Source organism: Ctenopharyngodon idella, chromosome 3, assembly GCF_019924925.1.
Source record: "Ctenopharyngodon idella isolate HZGC_01 chromosome 3, HZGC01, whole genome shotgun sequence".
Lineage (NCBI taxonomy): Eukaryota > Metazoa > Chordata > Actinopteri > Cypriniformes > Xenocyprididae > Ctenopharyngodon > Ctenopharyngodon idella.
In genome coordinates, this window is record NC_067222.1 from 712,672 (window position 1) to 735,887 (window position 23,216).

At 35.7% G+C, this 23,216-nt stretch overlaps 2 protein-coding genes and 2 long non-coding RNA genes across 12 annotated transcripts in view; 2 read left to right on the top strand and 2 right to left on the bottom strand.

Annotated features, from left to right (window-relative positions):
• LOC127509446 (Fc receptor-like protein 5) overlaps positions 1 to 23,216 on the bottom strand; it is a 111,683-nt gene that overhangs the window by 35,609 nt on the left and 52,858 nt on the right. For 3 of the 5 annotated variants that reach the window (XM_051888166.1, XM_051888165.1, XM_051888162.1), the window contains one exon: positions 12,488 to 12,730. In XM_051888166.1, the coding sequence (XP_051744126.1) occupies positions 12,488 to 12,730 (243 nt within the window). Of the gene's footprint in view, positions 1 to 1,662; positions 1,906 to 12,487; positions 12,731 to 12,954; positions 13,237 to 23,216 lie in introns of all 5 variants that reach the window. The other 2 variants (XM_051888164.1, XM_051888161.1) reach the window with 2 other exon arrangements.
• LOC127509462 (butyrophilin subfamily 1 member A1-like) overlaps positions 1 to 23,216 on the top strand; it is a 42,239-nt gene that overhangs the window by 7,503 nt on the left and 11,520 nt on the right. The gene's annotated exons all lie outside the window — the stretch shown is intronic.
• LOC127509488 (uncharacterized) lies at positions 3,056 to 10,955 on the top strand. 2 transcript variants are annotated; one of them, XR_007929248.1, is made up of 7 exons: positions 3,056 to 3,152; positions 3,486 to 3,563; positions 3,861 to 3,891; positions 4,156 to 4,237; positions 5,140 to 5,221; positions 5,582 to 5,616; positions 6,188 to 10,955. It is a non-coding gene; the product is annotated as an uncharacterized LOC127509488 (long non-coding RNA). The 2 variants fall into 2 exon arrangements; XR_007929249.1 differs by having other exon boundaries at positions 5,174 to 5,221.
• LOC127509493 (uncharacterized) lies at positions 17,474 to 22,473 on the bottom strand. The gene is made up of 3 exons (XR_007929254.1): positions 22,255 to 22,473; positions 18,577 to 18,612; positions 17,474 to 17,572 (listed from the first exon to the last, which is right to left on the bottom strand). It is a non-coding gene; the product is annotated as an uncharacterized LOC127509493 (long non-coding RNA).

Here is a 23,216-nt window from a genome sequence, read left to right on the forward strand (position 1 = left end):
CACAGGAATATATCAGGTTAAGCTTGAGGTCAAGGATTCAAAGGTGGAACACTGAGAACATTTCGTAACACTGTGTCAAGACCGGACAAAGACAATAGAACCCATTATAATCAGTGATAGTGATGCAACACAACACAACAAAACGTCACTTCTGTTATGAAGGACAAACGGACTTGCAATGGTCTGTCACATGACTTGATAATGGTCGCGTCCAGTTTAAACACAGTGTAACAGCGGTCAGTAGTTCAGATTCTGGTGTGCTGATATTTGTGCGCAGCCCAACTTACCCATCCTTCAAACACATTCTCTGTCGTTAGACTCACTGCATGTGCAACTGTCAAAACCCATTAATTACATATTACTTATCAATTAGTTAATAGTCATGTGCCTCAACATGTAAACTCATAACATAATGCTACATTTTCAAATCATTAGTTAATAATTAATTAAAGCAGAAAACTGGAAGTTGAAGTACATGGCTTCAACCCATTGTGGTAATTAACACATTAACTTACACTATTAGTTAATAAAATATGTTATTAAGGAATTAATACATTATGACACATTTAATTAATAACAATTTATATATTACTTAAACTATTAATCATATAAACTCTTTATTAGTTGCTGATGCAGTAATCATTAATTAATGGTTTAGTTCTTCATGAGTCATACATTAACTCATGATTATCTGTGCATTAGTTAAGCATGAATTAATGCATATTAGTGCACCAGTATTGTAAAGTGTTACCACTTTGCCTTTATCAATGCAGTGCACACAGCACAGAATTTTTGTGATTTATTCAACAAAAGTACAATCGATCACAAATTCTTAATCTACCAATTTAAGTTTCTCAACATTAATCTTGCATGATAGTAAAAGATAGTAATTATTCCGACGCATTTCATGATTGAGAGGAGCGCGGAAGCATTTACTGTTTGTGTAATGTGTAGAAAACGGCAAAATCTGAACACTTCGCATTAAAGAAATAAAAGAACGCACATCACCTATTAATTGCCATTAAAGTGAAATTACTGAACCTAAACATACGAGCTTGATAAAAATGCTCATTTTAGAAGAAAATTTCAGATGGCACTTAGAGGCTTTTGCATCTGAAGTCTTCACTTGTCTTTTCAATGTGTATGTGGACAACATCCAGATACGGGTCGCATGTTATTGCCAAGTGTGAACGCAGCCTTTGATAAAGTAGCCTGGACGACTCTAAATACAGGTATAAATGGGGTGTAAGTATATTAATTTAACCAAATTTGACAATTCAGTATTTGTGAAGCAGTTTTCACAACACTGTTTTTGAAGCAGCTTCACAAAGAACAAACCCTCAGTGATCAAAGCCAAATGTGACATCACATAATATTAATGATTATTTGACTGATTTGTTGGTCAATTAAATATAATGATGATTATGACTTCTAATAAATCAGTCATGTTTTACCTCTTATTCTGCAGCATTTGTAAATCAGCACGACTGTCACAAGCAGATATGGACAAGCCGCCAGTACAGAACCGAGTATGTTGAGGACAGAGATCTGAGAGACTGAATGAGACACTGAAAAAGAGACACACAAGCACTTTATCATGAACTATATCTGAAAGAGGGCATATGAAGACATAAATCAGCTCACAGTTTCACTGACTCTCACCTCTGACTGAGATCCATCTCTTGGGCGACTCTCCTTCCTCTGGGTGTTTGCAGTAGTAGAAACCCTCATGTGACTTTGAGACAGTAGAGATGATCATCTCTGTAGTTTGATTCTGGATGAGTGATCCATCTTTATAGAAATCAGCTCTGAGGATTGATGGGTTTGTAAACTTATCTAAACAGCGTAGAGTCAGAGTATCTCCTTCAGTCACAGGATGAACAGGACTCTCCAGAATCACACCAGCTACAGAAACACAGGAAACATAAAGAGTAAGATAATATGAACAATAATAGATCTCTACATTTTCTGACAAAACTAATCTAATTTTCTTTTGTCTTTTGGCATATAAGAGGTCTTTGTATGATTATTACATCCTGCAAGTTCCATAACTTAAAACGTCCTCGTCATCAGTAAAAAAACATTTATATAGCCGGCACATGACCGACCTTCAACGTTGAAATTTGGTTGAAATAAGGTCAGTTGTTGTTTCAATGGTGAAACAACGTTGATACAATGTTGAATGCTAGACGGTTGAAGCCCAGTCAACACATGACCGAAATTCAACGTTGAAATATGGTTGAAGTAACATCAGTTGATGTTTCAACAGTGAAACAATTGTTAAATGTAAAATGGTTGAAATGGGTTAAGAAAATCAATTATAAATCAACACTGAAATGAGCTCGTATAACAAGAGTTTAGGCATATTAAAGAATAATAATAATAATAATAATAATAATAACGTATAAAATAAAAATGTGTTGTTTTAGGCATATTTTGCCACTTCTGCGTCAGATTGTTGCTACGTCGATATTTCAGAAAATAGAAATTTTATGCTCATTTTCATTTTTTGTAGTCTGATGAGATATTGCGAGATTACACGAGACCACCCAGATAGCAAAAACTGGAGCGGATCTGAGTTGCCATGGAAACGGGGAGACGTCAAGCAGCAAAACTTCATCTCGCTGTTGTTTTCACTGATTTTAGGTAAGTTTAGTCCATAAAAATCACACAAATAATATATAAAACTGTTCCTGACGCTTTTTTTTTAAGTGTAATTGACACACTTCTGTTGAATATTTACTTCAAAGAAATGATTTAGTGTCTTTGAAAAAGTCCGTTAGCATCTCAACCGTTTAAGAGGTTCATGTTGTTTAATGAACGTTTAGGCTTTTAATGTCATCTTTATGTGTAGATGAGATGTTTTGATAGTTTTGTTGGCAAACTGTCAATGGATGATAGTAAACTTATTTATTTATTTAACCTAAAAGTATGCGCTTGCTGTACCGTTAATCGGTGACGTCACTTACATGGAGCGCGAAAATTAGCTGAAACTATTTCAAACACGTTTTGATCTCTATAATGGTAAACAGATATTGATAAATATTGTTCTGTAATTTCAGGGGCGACAGAAAACCCCCTCTACAACAAAGGGGAAGCTCCAAAGATTTCAACATTTCTGGAGGAGGCTGCTGACAGAGGATGAAACACAGGTGAACTGAGAAACTCATTAAATACTTTAATATGCATTTATTTCACAATATATTTCATCTATATCACCATGCATCTGCAATTTTCTTTTGCAAAATTATATATTTTTAATTTATTAGTTAAGAAGGTTTTGACTGACATCCAAGCGCAAGTGACACTGTATGTACACTGAACTCTACAACTAAAAATATAAATTCTGTTATCTTAAAAAAACATTTTTTTTTAATATTATGTATATTATTCTTTCCACCTCTGCTCTAGCTTCCTTGTAATAAACCTGGCATTTTATACTAAATATTGTTGGCTCTGAGACAAATTGCATGTTGTGTTTGTAGATCCTTCCATGCTGATGGCCTCCTGCACCCAGCAGAGCTGAGCGACTCCTGTCAAAGCCTATGAACCAGATGACTATAGTAAGCAAAACCTCAATCATTCAGTACACTACTGTTGAAAAGTTGTGGGTCTGTAAGGTTTTTACATGTTTTTGAAAGAGGTCCCACATTTTAAAATCATTAACCCCAGGTTGTTTCAGTGAGATTGTCCTTGAAAGGCCTGTAGGCTAAATAATCAGCTAAATGAGGGAACATTGGTGACAAATATAATGTTATAATGCTTGTAGTTATAATCATTAATTTAACTATTATGATAACAGGGTATCATGGTCGTTAATCTATTTTATTGTATGTCTCTATGTCTGTTATGTTTGCCAGTGAGACAGACACCATACTGTTCCACTCAAAGGTATTTATTTATTTATTTGTTTATATACATATATGTATTTTTTACTGATAAATTCTTAAATACTTTTTACTTATAAATGCTGACTGTGGTTCAGGGGGTCAACAACTTTAAGCATGTAAGTTATTTTCAACAGAAATCTGGCCAGCTTACTCATTGCTCGTACTCTTAGCCTCTAATATGTTTGAATTTATATCATCAATGCAATATCAGGGGGTAAAGATATCATTAGAGTTCTTACAGTTATGGCTGTGCTCTTGTTACCAGATGAGATGTAATCTATAGCGTTTGGTGCTGAGATTCTTCAGGACAAGGCCTTGATGCCATTCACACTTGATACATGAAGATGGTGAGTTTCACAATAGCTGCACAGTCACAAATCAAGAGACTGACACAACAGACTTTCATCCTTATGAACTCACCATATGTAGGGATGGGTACCGAAACCTGGTATTAAACGGGCACTGGGGCTAAATTATGAAAGACTGCAGTATCGATAACCTTGGACATTATCAGTTCTGCCGTCGGTACTGGAGAAATTACACACACTATTTATTATTGCTTAGGGCTGGGCGATATGACGATATATATCGTTACCACAAAATAAAATGTCTATCGTTAGAGACTGCTATATCATATATATATATCGCAGTATGTAAATATATTGCACTATTGAGACTTCAGAGTGATGATATGCATGAATGAGAATATAAAGAGCGGGACGTGCTTGATGTTAAAAAGAGTTATTAGCGCAATATATCCTGAAAAGGAACTCACGCATTTTACTGGTAGCCCACTGTATGAAGACATTTTTGGGTATAATATGTCAGTTTATTTTATTTTGCTATCCTCACTTAAATAAATGAACTATAGTGTCCTGCACCCACTAGTAAAAAAAATATATCAAAAATATCGAAAAATTTTGGTTTGACTGTATATTAATAATTAAAAGGAAATAACTGCACACTCACTGAAGCATATAGGCTTGTTTATTCACCAACGTTTCGGCTAGTAGCCTTTGATCTCCTATTGCACGTTTAATTTCGCAACATATGCGTTAAAATATACGTTTAAATTACATGTTAAAACTTGTGTAAATACCAAATGTAAATTATATTTAATTTGAATGATCATTTTGCTCCAAACATTGCACATATAGTATGGAAAATGTAAATTTAAATACAGAAATCCATTGCCATTTTGCATATTACATTTCAAATTGATATTTGCTACACATAAGCTTCCATACAGGTCACCATCATCAGTCCTTTCTTTAATTGACCAGAGAACATGAATAGAAGAGCCTCATGACCCTCAGATGTTTCATAACTGAGTAAGTAAAATTTTTAGATGACTGATTTGATTTTGGTGTACCAAACTTGCTATGCTACATCTATGAAAACAGTTCATTGTTTTGAATTAATTTTGTTTATCTTTTAGGGATTCACATTTTCTGATAGAATTGCCAAGCATTTAGTGTTTTTACATTTTTAATATTTATTTATAATTCATTTAATTATATAATAACTAATTGAGTTTCAAAGATGACAATACTCTGTTCTTGTTTTTAGAATATTATATAATGATAAATGTTTGTGCAGTTTAAATTAATTAAGAGTCTTTAAAGGAATAGTAAAAATTAAATTCCTGATTTTAAGGACTTTTCAGTGAACCATTTCTTTCCCTTTTGTAGATTCACCAAACATCTGGCTGATTACTGGCAATTTGGTAAGAGATTGTTCTCTGCCTCACTGTCACTTCTTTTTCTAGTTGATATATTAACATTTTGTGACTTTCAATTATTTAATTGAATACAAATGTACTTAAATGTAGCAAATGTACTTTTAATTGACTTACTTAATACAAAGTATAGTTAGGATTCTGTATTAAAAGTGTGATGTTTCTCCATATAATTAGTAATATATGGAGCCCCCAGGGGAAACAATATAAACCTGCATTGGAAGATACACGCTAAAAAACAGACCACAGCCCCCTCAGCTTAACAACACAATTTGTTGACTGTTTCAAAGATGAAATCATGACCTTATGATGATTGTAAGCATAATTGACATATCATTTAATTATTTTTTTTTTCACTTCTTCCTGGGTGCTCTGCTTTTGAATAATTGATTTTGCTTTTGCCATTGTAAACTTACATAACATCAAATAAGTGTTTTAGAATGAATAGTGTTGTTGTTGTTGTTGTATAGTTTGTTTCCAGTCCCACTGTAATTGAACTGTAAAGTGTAAGTATTAAATGATAATATATTTTGGTGTTTTTGTTTTTATTTATACACAGTAGTAAAGAGAGCGGACAAGTGAAGAGAGAGGAGGGCACGGCATCAGAAAGGACCTTGAGCTGCGCCTGTCTTGGATCACCCAAAGCACAACTACGCTGTGTCCAAGCACTGAACAAGGCTTTTCTCCTTTACATGTTAAATGTATTTAATTTAAGGCAGGGTTTTATTTTTCTGCATAGTGAATTACAAGGTGGCTGCCTCTGTCAAATTTGATGCTGTCTCCAGCTATTAACAAAACATTCACATGCTCCGATACCCCTTCTCCACCAACACGGTTCTGTTGCAGGCTCCTGGCCTGTGTCCATTCTCAAACTGTTCCACACACCTCCACTGCACAAAAGGCAGTTCCAGGTCAGAAATATCGGTACCCTCCCTCTTCAACGTCCCTCGCCAGTCATCACATTCACAACCACCACAGTCAACGCAAATCAAGGACCCTGGTCCACAGCATCAACCATCTTTGTAGGAAGATGATTACCGCATTTCTTGATTTATCTTTAAAATTTAGTTTTCTTATGGAGTGCCATGCCTCTCTAGAGGGACTGAGGTCTATCCGTCTTACAAAATACTGTGTCAAACACTGCATGTTCTCAAAAAAAAAAAAAAAATCAAATTAATAAAATACTTAAGAATTTGTGCTTATAAAAAGTGTTTTTTGTTTTTTTAATCTAGTTGAAGGTAGGGTACAAAATAAAGATTTTACTTCTGCATCATTTTGAGCTAGAAAAGCCCTGATTTAAGGTTTGTGAAGTAATTGTACAATAAAACTTTTTAATATTACCTCTAAACCTTGCAAGTTGTACAGTACAATACTTATTTAGTATTGTCATGTTCGTACAAACGCAAACTAGATTGTAATTTAATGTAAAATAGTGTATTCATCCATGTTGAAGGTAAGAGTGTGAAACAACGTCGCATTATCAATGTTGATCCAATTTGCAAAATCAACAGTTCCAGGTAGGCTTTTCTCAACAAGAGCACAGTTGATGCTGTAATCCAGGGCCGGATTATCCATAGACGGGATTGGGCGAGTGCCCTGGGGCACCAGCCAATAGGGGGGTCACAGAAAAGTGACTTTGTTTAAAAGTATTGTTGTTAAATATTGTAGAGCGGACTGCATCGGTCCGCTCTCACTTCCGTTCTGTGACTGCGGTTCTGAAACTGATGGTGCTGCGGGTCTGCAGCTGGATACTATTGCTTTGATCGTGAAAGTGAAAGTGCCCTTTGCGGTCGCATCGCGGTGCCCCTGAGTTCCCATTTCTCCTCCCCCGGAACGCAATTTCGCCCCTGTCCTCGCGGAGGTCTGTGCATGCCACTGCATGGAGGACACCAGGTTTATTCTTGCCTATTTATTGGGAAAATCTTAGGCCTATAGACAAAATTATAGGCCTGTGTAGTGTCCCATGCACTGACAACCATAAACATTCACAGTGCTATCTAGGTAGTCCGGTGGCTGACGATTCTGTAATTTCCGCTGAATGAAACATAAAATGATACATATATGTAAATGTTCATGTGCATTTTTTTTTACCTAGGAAGCTCGTATTTACGATAATTCTGATAGCATGTAAAGGCACTTCAAATGTGGTCACCCTAGGGCGCTACACTGTTAATCCGGGCCTACTGTAATCATTTCATTTTGGCAAACGTTTTTACTGGTTCTTTGGCTCTGGAGGGTGTTTCGTCTGCGGTCATCAGGTGTTCACTATATCAGTCACAGTCACTACTGCTCAAACGCGGTGTGTTTGCTTTAAAACGGAAAAGTTTTCAAAGCACATTGTATCACACCAAAGACTATAGATATAGGGACTTTGATCACACGCTGTCAATACTACATGATTGATTGATTGACGTTTTGAAGCTTCGAACGTCATGCAGTATCGGAAGATCAGGACAGCTGGTTTAAAATTTTGAAAATTGGCGCTTCACGAGCCGCGCGTAAAAGGGAAATGCATTTTTTTTTTTTTTTTTTTTTTTTAACATAATATAAGGGTTAATATTTTTTCAGACTATGTTTTACCATACAGATTGTGTCAAAACAGTGTTAACATGAAAACAGAGTTATGAAATTGTATATGCCCAGACTGTACTAGACTAGATATGACCCTTCAATATTATTTGCACTCTGCAGCTCACTACATGCGTAGTCATCTATAGCCAAATCTACATTTAAAAAATGTATGACTGCTTGGTCTCACTTCAGTTCTTCTGTGCCACTTTCTCCATAGCTGCACTGCCTTCAACCAAAAGTATGGTCACCTGCGCTGCCTGGATCCATCCACCATCAGCGTACTAGAAAATCCATCTATGTCAATGATCAGCTTTTCCCTTTTGCTCATGGTTTTCTCAGAGGTGGCGAGTTTTCCACACGCACAAATTATTTTAATCTGTCACATGACCTCACAATTTCTGATGTATCAAATTATTCGCACCACTTCATATTTCTAAAGCACTCTAAAACTGATAGGAACAAGAAAGGAATAGTTGTTTGTATCTCTGAATCTAACTCTGCTTTTATCCTCTGTCATCTATGTTGGGCTACCTGAGGAGCCGTCCACAAGCTGGTCAGCAGGACACATTATTTGCCACGGAGGAGGGAAAGCCCATGTCCAGGGCCTGGTTTGCCTCCCATCTACGCCCTCTCTGCAATGCTACAAGCTTCCCCAGAGCTTCCTTCATTCACTGTGCCATGTGCTGCTACAACCGCAGCTTCCTCCACTCCTGTCCCTACATTAAAGGCCATGGGGCGATGGTCTTCAGCTGCTTATGAACGTTACCTCCGGCCGATGCTCGAGCCATCCTTGAGAAAAGCAATGAGTGCTGCTCCCTGATCCATGGCTTGAAAATAAATATTATGGCTTCAATAGCTGTTGGGCCTATTTACATTTAAATACTGTAAATTTGACCGCAGATGCGTGATGACGCTGCGTGTGCTTTTGGTGCGTGTCCACTGGCAATAGCAGAGCGAGCGTTTTCAATTAATTTCTTTGAAGTTGAGCGTGAAGTTCGGAAAAGCTGAAGCAAATTACATTCACGGGATTCATTGCACAGGGTACGAGAGAGTTGTGAGAAACGCGTGCTTTGCTTGATGTTTACATTTGCTGTTTGTGGTCTCACCCAAATGCTCTACGAAGGCATCATTTATGTTGTTTGGAATGATGTGGGCTTATATATAAAAATATGAAATTCACTGACGGAAGGCTGCTTTTGATTTCAAATTCTCACGTGCGCTTTGGGAAAAGCACTCACGCATGCGACTAGTGCTTAAATGTACTTGCTTCTCAAAATGCTTTTGACGCAAAATTAAAAAAAAAAAAAAAATTGCTACATTCCTCTTGCTAGCTTCACATAGATCGATTGGCTCTTAAATTCAGTAAGATTAGCTTTCTGAAACGCTCATTTTGGTTTCTCTGCTGGCTCTTCAATTTAGCAGGAAGAGCCAGGGAGGATCACCTGGTATGGTCTGTTTGGGGGGGAATTTTGTGCTGCTCTCCCAGTTAAAAAAATGGGAGGTTGTCCCCAGAAGCTGCTGCTGTTCCCGGTCTTAGCTTTCATGGAGCTCATGAAAAGGACGGGGAATTTAGAACAGAGCCATACCACCAAATGTAACTTCAGCAAAATATGCCAATAAAAAATTGACTAAAAAGTTTGTCTCTGGTAATTTTTTGACTTAAGTGGTCCTGACTCAAATATGTTTTTTTTGTACCTTTCTAGATCTTGAGAGGTTCTGTGGCTTTGCTCTCAATAGAGTCCTCACTGAGCCATCAGATTTCATCAAAAATATCTTAATTTGTGACAAGCTGTGTTTCGTGAATGAATCGTCAATGATTCAATGACCTATTCATAAATACAGCCACTTGCTTTGATACTGAAAGAATGAAGGACTCGATGATTCACTCATAAAGACAGTGACTTACTGCCACCTACTGGCGGTTTCAATTTAATATTTAATGTTTTTATCATCATTGTATTTATTGAACTTTTTTTTTTAAAGCATTATTTACTTTATAAAGGTATTTATAAAGGTAAAAAAAAAAAAAAAATGCACTGGAAAAATCGATTTAAGAGGGCAAATATTGTCCTTTAATGGAAAGTGAAAGAGGGGGTACCGAAAGATGTTAATGCCTCAGGGGGTACAACACTAACCACGACAATAAAAAGTTTGAGATCCACTGAAAAGGGATATGTAAAATTGCACAAGTGCTACTGCTAAGAGTGCAGTGTCAATACAGCCTGTTACCTTGATTCAAAGTTTTCATAAGCTTAAATTAATTGGTCTAAAGAGAAAAATTGTAATGACTATTTTGTCTAAAGACTACATATAGAATAGCTATCAAAAGTAATGTTGGTAACTGTAGTTTGACTAAAAGTAATGACTAAGACTTGACAAAAATGTGATGAATTTTCACTGACTAAAACTAGACTAAAATATTAAAGACAAAATTTACAAAAATGTGACCAAGACTAAAGAGCATTTTTGTCTGAAGATTAAGACTAAATCAAAAATGGCTGCCAAAATTAACACTGAAACCCACAATCTTTGTGTTAATAATCTAGAGCTCGAGCCACAGTGTCACACCACCAACATCTACACCAGCAGTCAAAGAGACACACCGTTCAACAAAGTGTTGTGCAGCTGCAGCAGTTTACATGAACATTAAAAATCATCTGCAGTAGATTATAGTGTTGATAAATTGGTATCGTTTCTGACCAGTAGGTGGTGCTGTCACCAAACCTGACATCTCTGATCAGATAAATGGACCGACAAAGATATATTTCATAATAATTCAAAGAAAATCTTTGTTTTGGAGGATTGGTGGAAAAGAGGTGTTTGTTGAACATGATGGATAAGAATGGATGTTTCTGGAGTTATAGTGATTTCTTCACCCAATTCAATTTCAATTGTAAGAAAAACGATTATATGAAAGTTAAGTGTCACTTTACCAATGATTAGTATGTTAAAAGGGGTTTTAACATATTTCATCATTCCCAAGGTATTTGATCATAATTTAGGCAAAATAAGTGATACTGTAAGGAGTGAACACTAATAAGATTATAAGGAATTGTCTTGTGCAGGAAAGATATCCTGGTCATATAAGAAGAGATTACAGTTTTCAACATCTCAGTAGGAAATCAGTAAAGGAATTCAGAAGCAAATATCTTTTATTTCCCATTCGACCTAAATGTAAAGAGCATTTTACAAATGATGTATGATATTTATCCAGCTAAGATTTAATGTGGATTCAACACTTGCCAAATTTGTAATAATGATATTGAAACTGTTGATCATTCATTTTACAATGTAATTCAGTTAATATATTTTGGACTGAGGTATTTACTTGGAAAATATAAAACAAAAAAATATCTATATTTTTCCATTTATTACTTGGGATATGGTGAAATTTGGAATACATTTTTAGGACAAAAATGTGGACTTTGTTATATAATTGTTTACTTCTTATTTCTTTTTTCTTTCTTTTTTTCCCCCATAATTTACTTCTTATTTCAAAGTTTTGAAAACAGCACCACAGCTTAATGTCTTTAAAAAGAGCAAACCCTAAATATACTTTATATATAGGCCTTAAAATTATAAGTTATAAAGGCAGGAAATTATTTGATTTGTTTAACCATTAATATTTTGTTTAACCCCCAACAGTGTATATTTATTTATACAACAGTTTGTTCTGGTTCTTTAATCTGATTGGCTGAGAGCCTTTTCCAGATATTCTACCAGATATCACCATGGGAACCGTTTCACTGTTTGTATCACTCCGCTTGCAGCATTTCTCACAGCGAGTGTCATGATGGACGAGCAAACCCACAATCATTTTACAAACACTACTGTTGTTGTGTCACAGAATGTAGTTTTTAGGAGAGAATGAAATTATTTACAACTCAATTATGCGACTTATAAACATAGCGTCTATTTGACAACTTGTTTAGATGTATTTAAAGATGTGAAATGCAAATAAATAAATAAATAAAATTCAGTAATAAAAATCATTGAGATACATCATGACTACTTTTTAGGGTGTTATTTGGTGAAAAATCCAAAAATCCAGCAAATTTTGTGACTTGGTTTGAAGATCATGTGAGACAATTTTGGTTAAAAAAAGTATCTTAATGTGAAGAAGCAAATCTCTCATTAATAACATGATAAACTTGTGTGTGTTTATGAAGAGATGATCAAACTCACCTGATACTGTCAGTGTAACTGCATCACTGCACTTTATCATGGACTATATCTGAACGAGGGCATATGAAGACATAAATCAGCTCACAGTTTCATTGACTCTCACCTCTGACTGAGATCCAGCTCTTGGGCGACTCTCCTCTCTCTGGGTGTTTGCAGTAGTAGAAACCCTCATGTGACTTTGAGACAGTAGAGATGATCATCTCTGTAGTTTGATTCTGGATGAGTGATCCATCTTTATAGAAATCAGCTCTGAGGATTGATGGGGTTGCAAACTGATATAAACAGCGTAGAGTCAGAGTATCTCCTTCAGTCACAGGATGAACAGGACTCTCCAGAATCACACCAACTACAGAAACACAGGAAACATGTGCTGATTGAATAAAGAGTAAGATTATATGAACAATATGGTAACATAAAAAATAGATTTTTATTACAGCTTGTGCATTAAGTTTTTTGTTGGTTTGTTTGTTTTTTGCCCATTGATGCTTCCTGTTCTTGTTAAATCAACCTGCTTCCTGCATTGACTGTAAACTGCCAGTCAAATGAATAAATACAGAAACACAGACTCACTTTGTACAGTGATATTAACAGGATGATATTTCTCTCCAGATTCAGACTGACACCAGTACACTCCAGTGTGTGAGGTGATGGTGGAACTGATTGTACATGTAGATCCTGTTTGTGATCCAGACACTGATGATGAACAATCTTCCAGCCCCCAACTGTCTGTGTATCTTCTGACTGTCCATCCATCAGAGTTACTCTGGTCCTCACAGCTCAGAGAGAGAGAGACAGATGTGAAGTGTTGAGTTCTGCTGGGACTGATGATCAGAGAGACTGGAGGAGAAACACCTGACAAGACAATTACAGCTATAATTTTTCAGATTTGAGCATTTTCTTTATAAAAGTTTAACCAATCGTTTAAGTTCTGCATGAACTCACCAGTGACCCACAGTGGTTGTTTGTTGCTGTACAATGTTTTATAGGCTGTTTTTCCTCTCTTTGCTCCACACACAAACTCCAGTGTGATTTACAGCAGCAGAACTGACAGTGTATTTTCCTCCAGCTCCTCTGCTGCTGTCTGAGAGCAGCTGATAACGATCTCTGAAGTCTGTAAAATAAGAGAATGTGTAGATTTCACTTTAAAGTGGAACTTCGCTGATTTCAGCCAACTTTAATTGTTACAATGTTGGTAGTACACACTGTAAAAAAAAAAAAAAAAAAAAAAAAACTAATTTTACGAAAAATAACTTTTTTACAGTAGTTTTCAGTTATTTTAAATTATATTTAAAACTCTGTAAAATTACAAACAATATCTGTAAATTAACAACTTGACCTTATTTTAAGTATTATATAATTAATGACAAATTACAGTAATTCTTTATTTTAAGTATTATTTATACAGTATTTTTTTTCTGTTTTCATACAAATTCACATAAAATTACATGAATAATCATAATCTGTAATTAAACATGTAGCTCATTTTATTTAAGGTTGATATCATACTAACAATTTAACATTCTTCTTTGTAATTTGAAAGTAAATCTTATTGGTTTTATATTTAGTTGTATTTTTACATTCAAACTCTGTAATTCTGGATACAAATATAGGAAACTATGTATAGCAAAATATCAATGCACAGTCTGTTTTTAAAGAGTACAAAGCTGCTCTGCTCTCCAGGTTTATACTTTCAGGCCTTTGCACACACACCAGTTGATCCAAATGTCTTTACAAAAGAAATTGTCAATAGAGATGAGAAAATCAGACATATACTTTACAAGCTCAAACTCCCAAAAAAAAAACACCCATCAACTTTCACAAACACACTCATGGCATTCTGCCATTTTAAAGTATTATATGTTATCTGATCAGAATATGCATTTGTTATTTGGAGTGTGTGAGAGAAACTGTATACTGAGACATTTGAAACTAGAAAAAGCAGAACATGGAGAAAATGGTCTGAAAGTACTGGAATGCATCCCAGCATGCAATGTGTGGAAAACAAACATTCAAATATGGAAAATTTATAATCCTCAGTTTGTCAGATGTGCAGGTCTGTATTAAGGAAACACGTTGCTGTGAGGTGACAGTATTAACCACTGACTCATCATGCTGCTGCAAACACTACAGTGTTGAAATTACAATACATTCATTATCGAATCTCTCAATTATTGTTGAATTAGTCTGACAGCATTTCAACATTTTCATTTTCAATGTTAATACATCTGCGTAGCACAGTATGCTGTTAAATATTGTGAAATAATATGCTCATATCGCCCACCCCTAGTGTCAGTTAGTTTTAAGATCAAACTTATCATAAGAAGTAAAGGAACTTAGGAGTGAGTAATCTGAGAACAGTCGTGTACACTCGTTCGACAGAGACGACATGAAAACACCATTCTCATGAATCTAAAGAACAGACCTAGTGCAAACCATGATTTTGGATCTACTTTGATCTTTGGATCTAGATTTTGTATGGAGCTGATGAGAAAATTTTTGCAAACCCATGTCTCTGTCAGTAAGTTAATAATTAATATTGTATTATTAAACAAATTAATATTCATTTGTGTGCGTGCATGTGTATCCTCATGATCCAGAAGTTTTTGGGAATGAATGCTCTTCAAAGGAAGTGAGTATTCATGCCATATTAACATTAATACTGTAAATCAGGGTCTCAAACTCAAATTGGCCGGGGGCCGTTGCTGTGATTGACACCTCAAAGGACGGCCATTTTAACATTCAATCACAAGAAAGCGCAAAATTTATGAAAATTTACTTTCCTTTGCATTATTTCTCACTTCAAATTTCAATGCTAAAATATTTTTTGCCATACTTAAAAAATGTAAACAGCAGTGTCTCTATCATTGTTAAATACAGTATTAGTTTTTAACAGTTAGTGCAAATATTTTTTCCCTGACTTTATTTTAGTTTAAATAACATCAAAATCTTGCACAGAACAACACTGTACTGAACAAATGCAATCCCTGAATACATTTCTACACTATTCTATTTCTTGGCAGACACCTGGCAGCGCTTCTGCTCACACAGCTGAGCCACATTTGTCCAAGATGCCGTTTGAGCATCGGACGCGTTTCGGTGGTTTAAATCAAGTCGCGAGCGCTTTTACTGTAATTTAGACACACGCGCTCATAATAGAAGGGACGTGCAGGCGGTGCGGCACGCTCGTTTTTTCCAGGCACGCATATGCCGCCGCGGGATGAAAACATCTCAACTTTTTTCAGAATGCTGCAAGTGCACCGCAGGTCATGTGACAAGGACCAACCGATCAGCTTCGGAAAAGCTCATGGAAAGCTCAGCCGAACAGCTGATCATAGCTGTACAGGGCGGGTTTTTATTTCTCATCTCCATAAATATATCTAGTAGTAGAGCTAATGCAAGGGCTAGAAATCAATTAATCATTTGCTGATACTTCCTCGTCATCGTGGAGAGTGCAGTTCATGGTTGCATAGCAACGACAGACACCACGGGAGCGAAAGCGCATTGGAAAGAAGGAGAAAGCGGCACGGCCGCGCTTTCCACACGTTTCACGGGTTTTTAGATGCGATATTTGAACAGCGACTTTTTCTTTGCATATCAGACAGGTAGCGTTTCCATTAAACTCCCGCGGGCCGGCAGTTTGAGACCACTGCTGTAAAAGATACTGTGCCCTTATGTGTGAGGAAATGCGTTTAACACAGGCAAACTCTGCACCAAGGCACCACTCTTGTTCAAACTTACCTTCTTGAGTTTAAAGAGATAGTTCACCCAAAAATGAAAATTCTGTGATTAATTATTCACCCTCATGTTGTTCCAAACCTGTAAGACCTTCATTCATCTTCACACAACTGAAGATATTTTTGATGAAATCTGAAAGCTTTCTTAACCATCCATAGGCAGCAATGTTAATTGCAACTTTCAAGGCCCAGAAAGGTAGTTAGGACATCGTTAAGATAGTCTGTGTGATTGCAGTGGTTCAACATTAGTTGTTATTTTTGTATGTTTTTGCGCACAAAAAGTATTCTCATCGCTTCATAACATTAACCACTGTAATCACATGGACTATTTTAATGATGTCTTTACTTCCTTTCAGGGCCTTGAAAGTGGACGTTGTGTTGCTGTCTATGGAGGGATCAGAAAGTTCTCAGATTTCATCAAAAATATATTAATTTGTGTTCTGAAGATGAATGAAGGTCTTACAGGTGTGGAACGACATGAGGGTGAGTAATTAATGACAGAAATTTCATTTTTTGGGTGAACTAACCCTTTAAAGCTGTTCATCAAACCGCTCAATTAATATGGATTAGTTTTACGATCTCTTTATGAACTTTTTAAGCGTCAAAGTTTCAATTGCATAGCTGTCAATGGAGGGACAGAATTCTCTCAGATTTTATCAAAAAGATTTTCATTTGGGTTCCAAAGATGAACGAAGGTCTTACGGGTTTGTAATGACATGAGGGTGAATAATTAATGACAGAATGTTTATTTTTGGGTGAACTATCCTTTTTAAAGCATTGCTCACCCAAAATGAAAACTCCCTCTTCATTTTCTCACCCTCATCTCTTTTAAAACTTGTATGACTTACTTCTGTGAAACAATATTTTGAAGAATGTTGGTAACCAAACAACACTGGACCAAATTTTATGAACAAAAATCACCAAGAAATTGACCTTTTTTTTAACAAGTTTTTTGTTTGTTTACAGTGTATGTAAGAGTTTACTCATTCACAGTGTTTCCTGGACAGAGTAATTCATATTTATTTGTCATCAATATGATGGTTATACGTATGAGACTTTTGACATCACCAAGGTTTTGTGAAATCTACAGAGTATACTTCTGCATTTTTGTATCCTCACTCATGGACAGTCGGATCAACAGAGGTTTATTATCATGGAAAATTGTAACTCACTCCTGCTAAACTTTTACTCTCTGAATTCTTTCACCCGGGAACAACACAAGTCTACATACCCTGTTTCTATTGTTTGGATTTAGAAATATTAATATTTCAGACTTGAATAAAATCAGCTAATTCAGATGATACAACATGAAGCACATTACTGACCTGATGAGACAGTTTCAGTGAACCAGCTGAATGTCCAGCCTGTAGAGGAGCCGTTAACCTCACAGATCAGAGTCACTGGATCTCCTTCAGTCAACCACTTCTGAGGAGAAACACTTAACTGGACTTTATCTGAAATAGAAAAATGAAAGGTGCAAAGATCACCCTATGTGAGGTTCAAACCCACATCCTTTTGGTTAGAAGCTCTGAGCTCAAAGCAGCGTTTCACACCACCTTCATCTACACCAACAGTCAAAGAGACACACAGTATCAGATACCAAAGTGTTGAAAATTGTTGTTGAAGTTCAAAGAACTGTGGTGTCTGTAGAGTTACTAATATTCCAGACAAAGTAAATGTCAAAAGATATTTTATTTTTCTATATTCTTCGTAACAAATTTTGGCCATGCAATATTTCTGAAGAAATTGGCATTTTTGTGAGTGAATGTTTTTGGTCTTTTTGTCACACTTCAGAACTGTCTGTGTGGTTTTACTAGTTCACAACACATGAATCATTCATATAACTTGTTTAAAAAGCTGTATTTATAATCATGATACTCTTTTTCACTGCTGAGCCTGGATTTATGAAAATCTTCTTAAAAAAGATTTCCAAGAAGTTCGTAAGAATGTTCCTTTGGAGATTTAAGACAGGTTGGAGGTTATCCTAACTTTAAGAAGTTATTTACAATGATTTTAAAGAACATTATTTTCAGGAATATGAATACTCTCTCTCCTCTCCACCTATGGCTGGTGTGTGGTGAACCACTGGTGCTGTTATTCTGTGGCTGCCGTCACTTCATTCATGTGGATGTTGAACACTGGTGCTGGTCGAGGAGAAACTCCCTGATATGATTGTAAAGCACTTTGGATGTACAGTAGAACATAGTAAAGTGCTATAAATGACTCATTCATTCATTCTTCTTAAATTTTGTCTTCAGATAAAAGATAAGAACATTCTTTAAAAAAAAACTTTTGGGAATAAAAATATTCTTATCTTTTTTCTTTTTCTTCATAAGTTAGAAAATAAGAAAATAGCAGTGAAGAATAATTTTATTCTTCAGATTGTTTTGTGAATCCGGCCGCTGGTTTGTAACAGAATCACCAATTGTGATGAAATTTATGAATCAAATTCACTCACCTTCAGTGTGTCCAGAGTGGATGTTTGAAATCAGCACTAAAAATACAAAGTAAAAAATAAAATAAAACTCATGAAAGATTGTTTATTTTTCAATGTTCCTGGTAAAGATGATAAACTGATCCATTGGTTATCCTGAGAGAGTTTCAATGGGACCTTATTTGCAAAGTTCCTCCCGTGAGGGAACCGGCTGTGTTTCTCTTATGGGCTCCTGTGACGTCTTCTGCACGGTGTTAAAATAACAACGCTCAGTGTTCATATGGGAACCACCAGCAGGATGGTATAAGTAACACCAAAGCAGTGTTGGAGTTAATTAGGTACTTTAAGTTGTTAATTAATTGATGATTGTTTGATTATTGAAACACCTGATGATAACGAGCACAATCACTGAAGGAAAGAGAAACACAAAAACTACACCTGATTTCCAGCCACAGCCTTAAGCCCGGGATACACTGCAAGATTTTTGCAATCCTTTAAGATCATTACAAATCACACTGTGCGACATGGATCCAATTGAACTCGGGCACGACATGCATGTAAACTGTATGATGATGACATCTATTGACTCGTAGGCTACAATGCAAGTTTCTATTGAAGAATAAAACGTCATCAGCATGTGCTAGTGGTTTAACAAAAATACCATGTTGAATCACACTTTGGCAGTTGTAATGTTTATGTGTGTTGAAAATAAAAAGGAAGCGGCGAAAGAAGAAGGGAAAAGAGCTTGAGGTAAGCAGTTTTAAGTTTCAGCGCCATGTCGCTTTGATTTCATGACGCATTTTTATTGGCTGGTCAGTAGACGTAGGTCGTAGCAGCAAACACACTGTGCGATGATCAAGCTGAATTTCTGACACTGTCAGAAAATTATCGTAGGCTATCTTTGGTCGCAAAACCGGGAAAACGGCCATCTTTGAACCTCTCTCACTGTACGACATAGGACCACCGATTAAGAGCCACGATCAAACAAATCGCCACGATTGTTTCACGATGGGAATCTTTTTTATCTGGGACAGCCAGAAATCGTGCACTGTATCCCGGGCTTTAGATGAAATCAACTGAAAGACATTAAATCTTTCTTATTACAAACCAGACTGACTTTATTTCTGTCATTTGTCTACAGTTCTTTTTGAGAATTAACAGGTTTAGATGTTGATGTTTTATTGAAAATGTTTGGTTACCATTATGGTGATCAGTATTTCCTTTAGTTGGGCAGATTGACTTGATTTGTGTGTTAAGTTTGTCGATTTTGTAACAGTGTTTATGGAAACATAATTTGTTACAAAGAAGGCTATTAACAAGAGCAATCAGGTGATTGTTCTCAAGAAAAAAACTGATTGTCTAGTACTGTTGTTGACAGTTGTTTTATTATTTATACAACTATTATTTTTACAAAATTACTTATACAACATTACCTTCATGCCACAGGGGGGACCATTTGAATTTTTAAGCACATAGAACCAGCATATGTTTCTCATCAATGGTGACATGCTTCATGTTGCAATGCATGCTGGGAGCCACCATAGTATAAAACTCATGACTCCCAGCATGCATTGCAGCATGAAGCATGTCACCGTTGATGAGAAACATATGAAGAGTTTGGCTCCAAAACGCGATAAACGCCTTTTTTTTTTTTTTTTTAATTGAGTTCTTGCCAAAATCAGTATTGTATCTGGTCGGTATTGAAAAGTCAATTTTTAGTTTTACTCAAAATGCAATATCCGCCATGTTATCCTGTTATGTTTTCTCCCTATCTTTCCAAACGCCAGTCCCCCTTCTTTGCAGAATGTGATACATCCGCTTAACCAATCACAGCGCACCATTCCACACACTGTAAACAGTAATGGCAGCGTTAGTTTTCCTTATCTACTTTGTACTTTGTGATCAACAAAAACAGAAAAATGAATAATTTTGACGGCATTGATGAACATGTGGTGGTTTCTGTGGTGCAGAAGAAATGTAAGTCATCGAAATCTAATCATTTACGTGAGGAGATTAAGAAGATGAGGCACTCGGGAGGAGAAAAAATGCCGACTGTTGCTTGTTCTCACACGACAGCATCAAACTTCTGTCGTGGTCCCCAAAACTAAATCATGAACAGTTTTTAAAAGCCGTTTAACCAAGACTGATTAATTCTCGAATCTGGCATTGCTAGTTTTGATTCTAAACATCTGATAGAAAAAAAAACAAAAACATAACATGATTACTATTTGAATGTTTGCAGTATAGCGACGCCCCTGGGTAGTTGCAGTCAATCCCAATGTACTCGGCAAATGTGTTGTTTTTATTTTAACCGTGCGGTGGCGCCAGATACTCTTTAATCTGTTTTTTTTTTTTTAACATGAATATTATTAATAATTCATTTATAACATTAACAAGATGACCCGTTCAATTCATTTTGGGAGTGATGACTGAATGTATTTTTAGTCCAGTGCCTGTATATAAGATTAGTATTGACCAAGTTCAGATGCTGTCATATAACTTACTTTGCTGTGTATTTTTAACAGTTTCAATATGAAAAATAACTTTTATATTGATTCAATGGATTAACTGCATTTTTGAAACAAAAAAAAAAAAAACCTGTCATGGATTTATTGCATTTTGGGTAAAAATAATCTGTTTTTATAATAAATCTTTGAAAATCAAAATCTGGATTTGAATGTTTATTATAACCTAAAGATGCTATGTGAAAGATTGAAGCAGAAAATAGTGGTTTTCATCTTGCCACTTTCTTGGTGAAGAAAACACATTTTTACTCAAATTAATCAAAATGGATTTATAGCGTTTTATAGCGTATTTCCTCCCCATAATGTGTTTAAAAATTAAAACTCAAAATGTCTGATCTGTGGCATGATGGTACTGTTGGTGCTAATAACTTAATAATGAACAACCACTTTCAGTCAGTGACAGGACTAGACAATCAGTTTTCTTCTTGATGGTGTAAACCAAATCACCTGATTGCTCTTGTTCATGGTCTCCTTTATAACAAATGATGTGCTTTCTATAAACACTGTTACAAACTACATCTGACAAACTTATCATAAAAACCAAGAGTAAAACTGCCCAAACTAAAAGAAACACTGATCACCATAATGATAACCAAACATTTTCAATGAAACATCAATGTCTAAACCTGTTAATTCTCAAAAACAACTGTAGATGAATGACAGAAATAACATCAGTCTGGTTTGTAATAAGAGAGATGTAACGTATTTTCAGTTGATTTCATCTAAGGCTGCGCCTTTAGATTTAACATCGAGGAATTTACTGTGCAGACTGTCCACCCAAAGTGACAGCTCAGCCAAATACAGGAAAATCTGACAAATATTCAACATGGAGCTGACCAACTTTGTATTATACTTTAGGCATTTTATAAATGCATATTCTTCCTTTGCTTGTGAAACACCATAATTTCACTCTAACATGTTCCTCAGCTTCACAACACAGAAATGTTTATTTTATCATCACAGCAGAAAGAACCTGAAATTGATTAAGAAACTTGAAGCCAACAGTCTGATCTAAAGTCTGATTAAAGATAAACTCTTACTAACTGCATACTAGTGAACATCTACTGAAGACTAACTAGTGAATATCTACTTCATGGACAGCAAACTGTACAAAACAAACCAACAGAACTGATTCAACAAACACTATTACAAAGAGTGACTGAACAAACAGACTGACCCAAACACAACAGAGTTCATTTCTCTTTCACAAACAGCTCTAACTGCACACTTCCTCTCTCAAGATCGTCTTTCACTCATATATCATGAACTAGAGCTGGATCTGAATCACTGAGAGCAGCTTAAAAAACAAGAAAAGAAAAATCCAAGAACACTAAATAATGACTTGAATCTGTTCAATCCATTCATAATATGATCAGTTAACATCCACTGAAAATAATACTCACAGAGCACAAGAGGAAGTTGACTGAGCTCCATACTGACTGAATAATGACAGACGGTTAAAGACACAGACTGAGTTAAAGCCTCAAGACTTCCTGATACCTACAGTCAGATCTTTAGGAACATAATGACAGATTAAAGACATACAAATGAACCTCATGTGTTACAGAAAACCTTCTGATAATGTTGATAATCTTGTAACATGTTTTCAAAAAAATGTCACAAAAGTTTATAGTGAAATGTTGTCAGGACTCATTCAGAATCAAACTGAAGAGCAGCAGTTCGCCATTTTGAGAATTAATATTTTGTGTTTAATGGAGAAGGAAAAGGAATCAATACTTTGATGTATCTGTATTATAATAATGGTATTAGATGTATTTATAACTGTCACAGTTTTGTTCAGTTTGTATGAGTTTTCATGGACATTCAGTTGTTTTCTTTAGTCACATGTCTTCCTTTGTTCAGTTTTCCCGCCACGCTTTTAGTTGCTATGGTAATTGATTAATCATCACAGGTGTTTGTCATCATTACCCTCATTTGCCTTTCTGTTTAAGTTGCTGTGTTTATTCACTCATTGTCTGGTCACATTTCCACATAGCGGTTGTTTCTTTTACTTATCTTGTTTGTATTGCCTTCTAAGTGGATTATTAAAGACGTTATACCTGATCTTTATCTTCATTGTGTGTTCCTTGCAACCGTTGGTGACAATAACTTTATAAGTTAAGAAGCAGAAACTGGTGA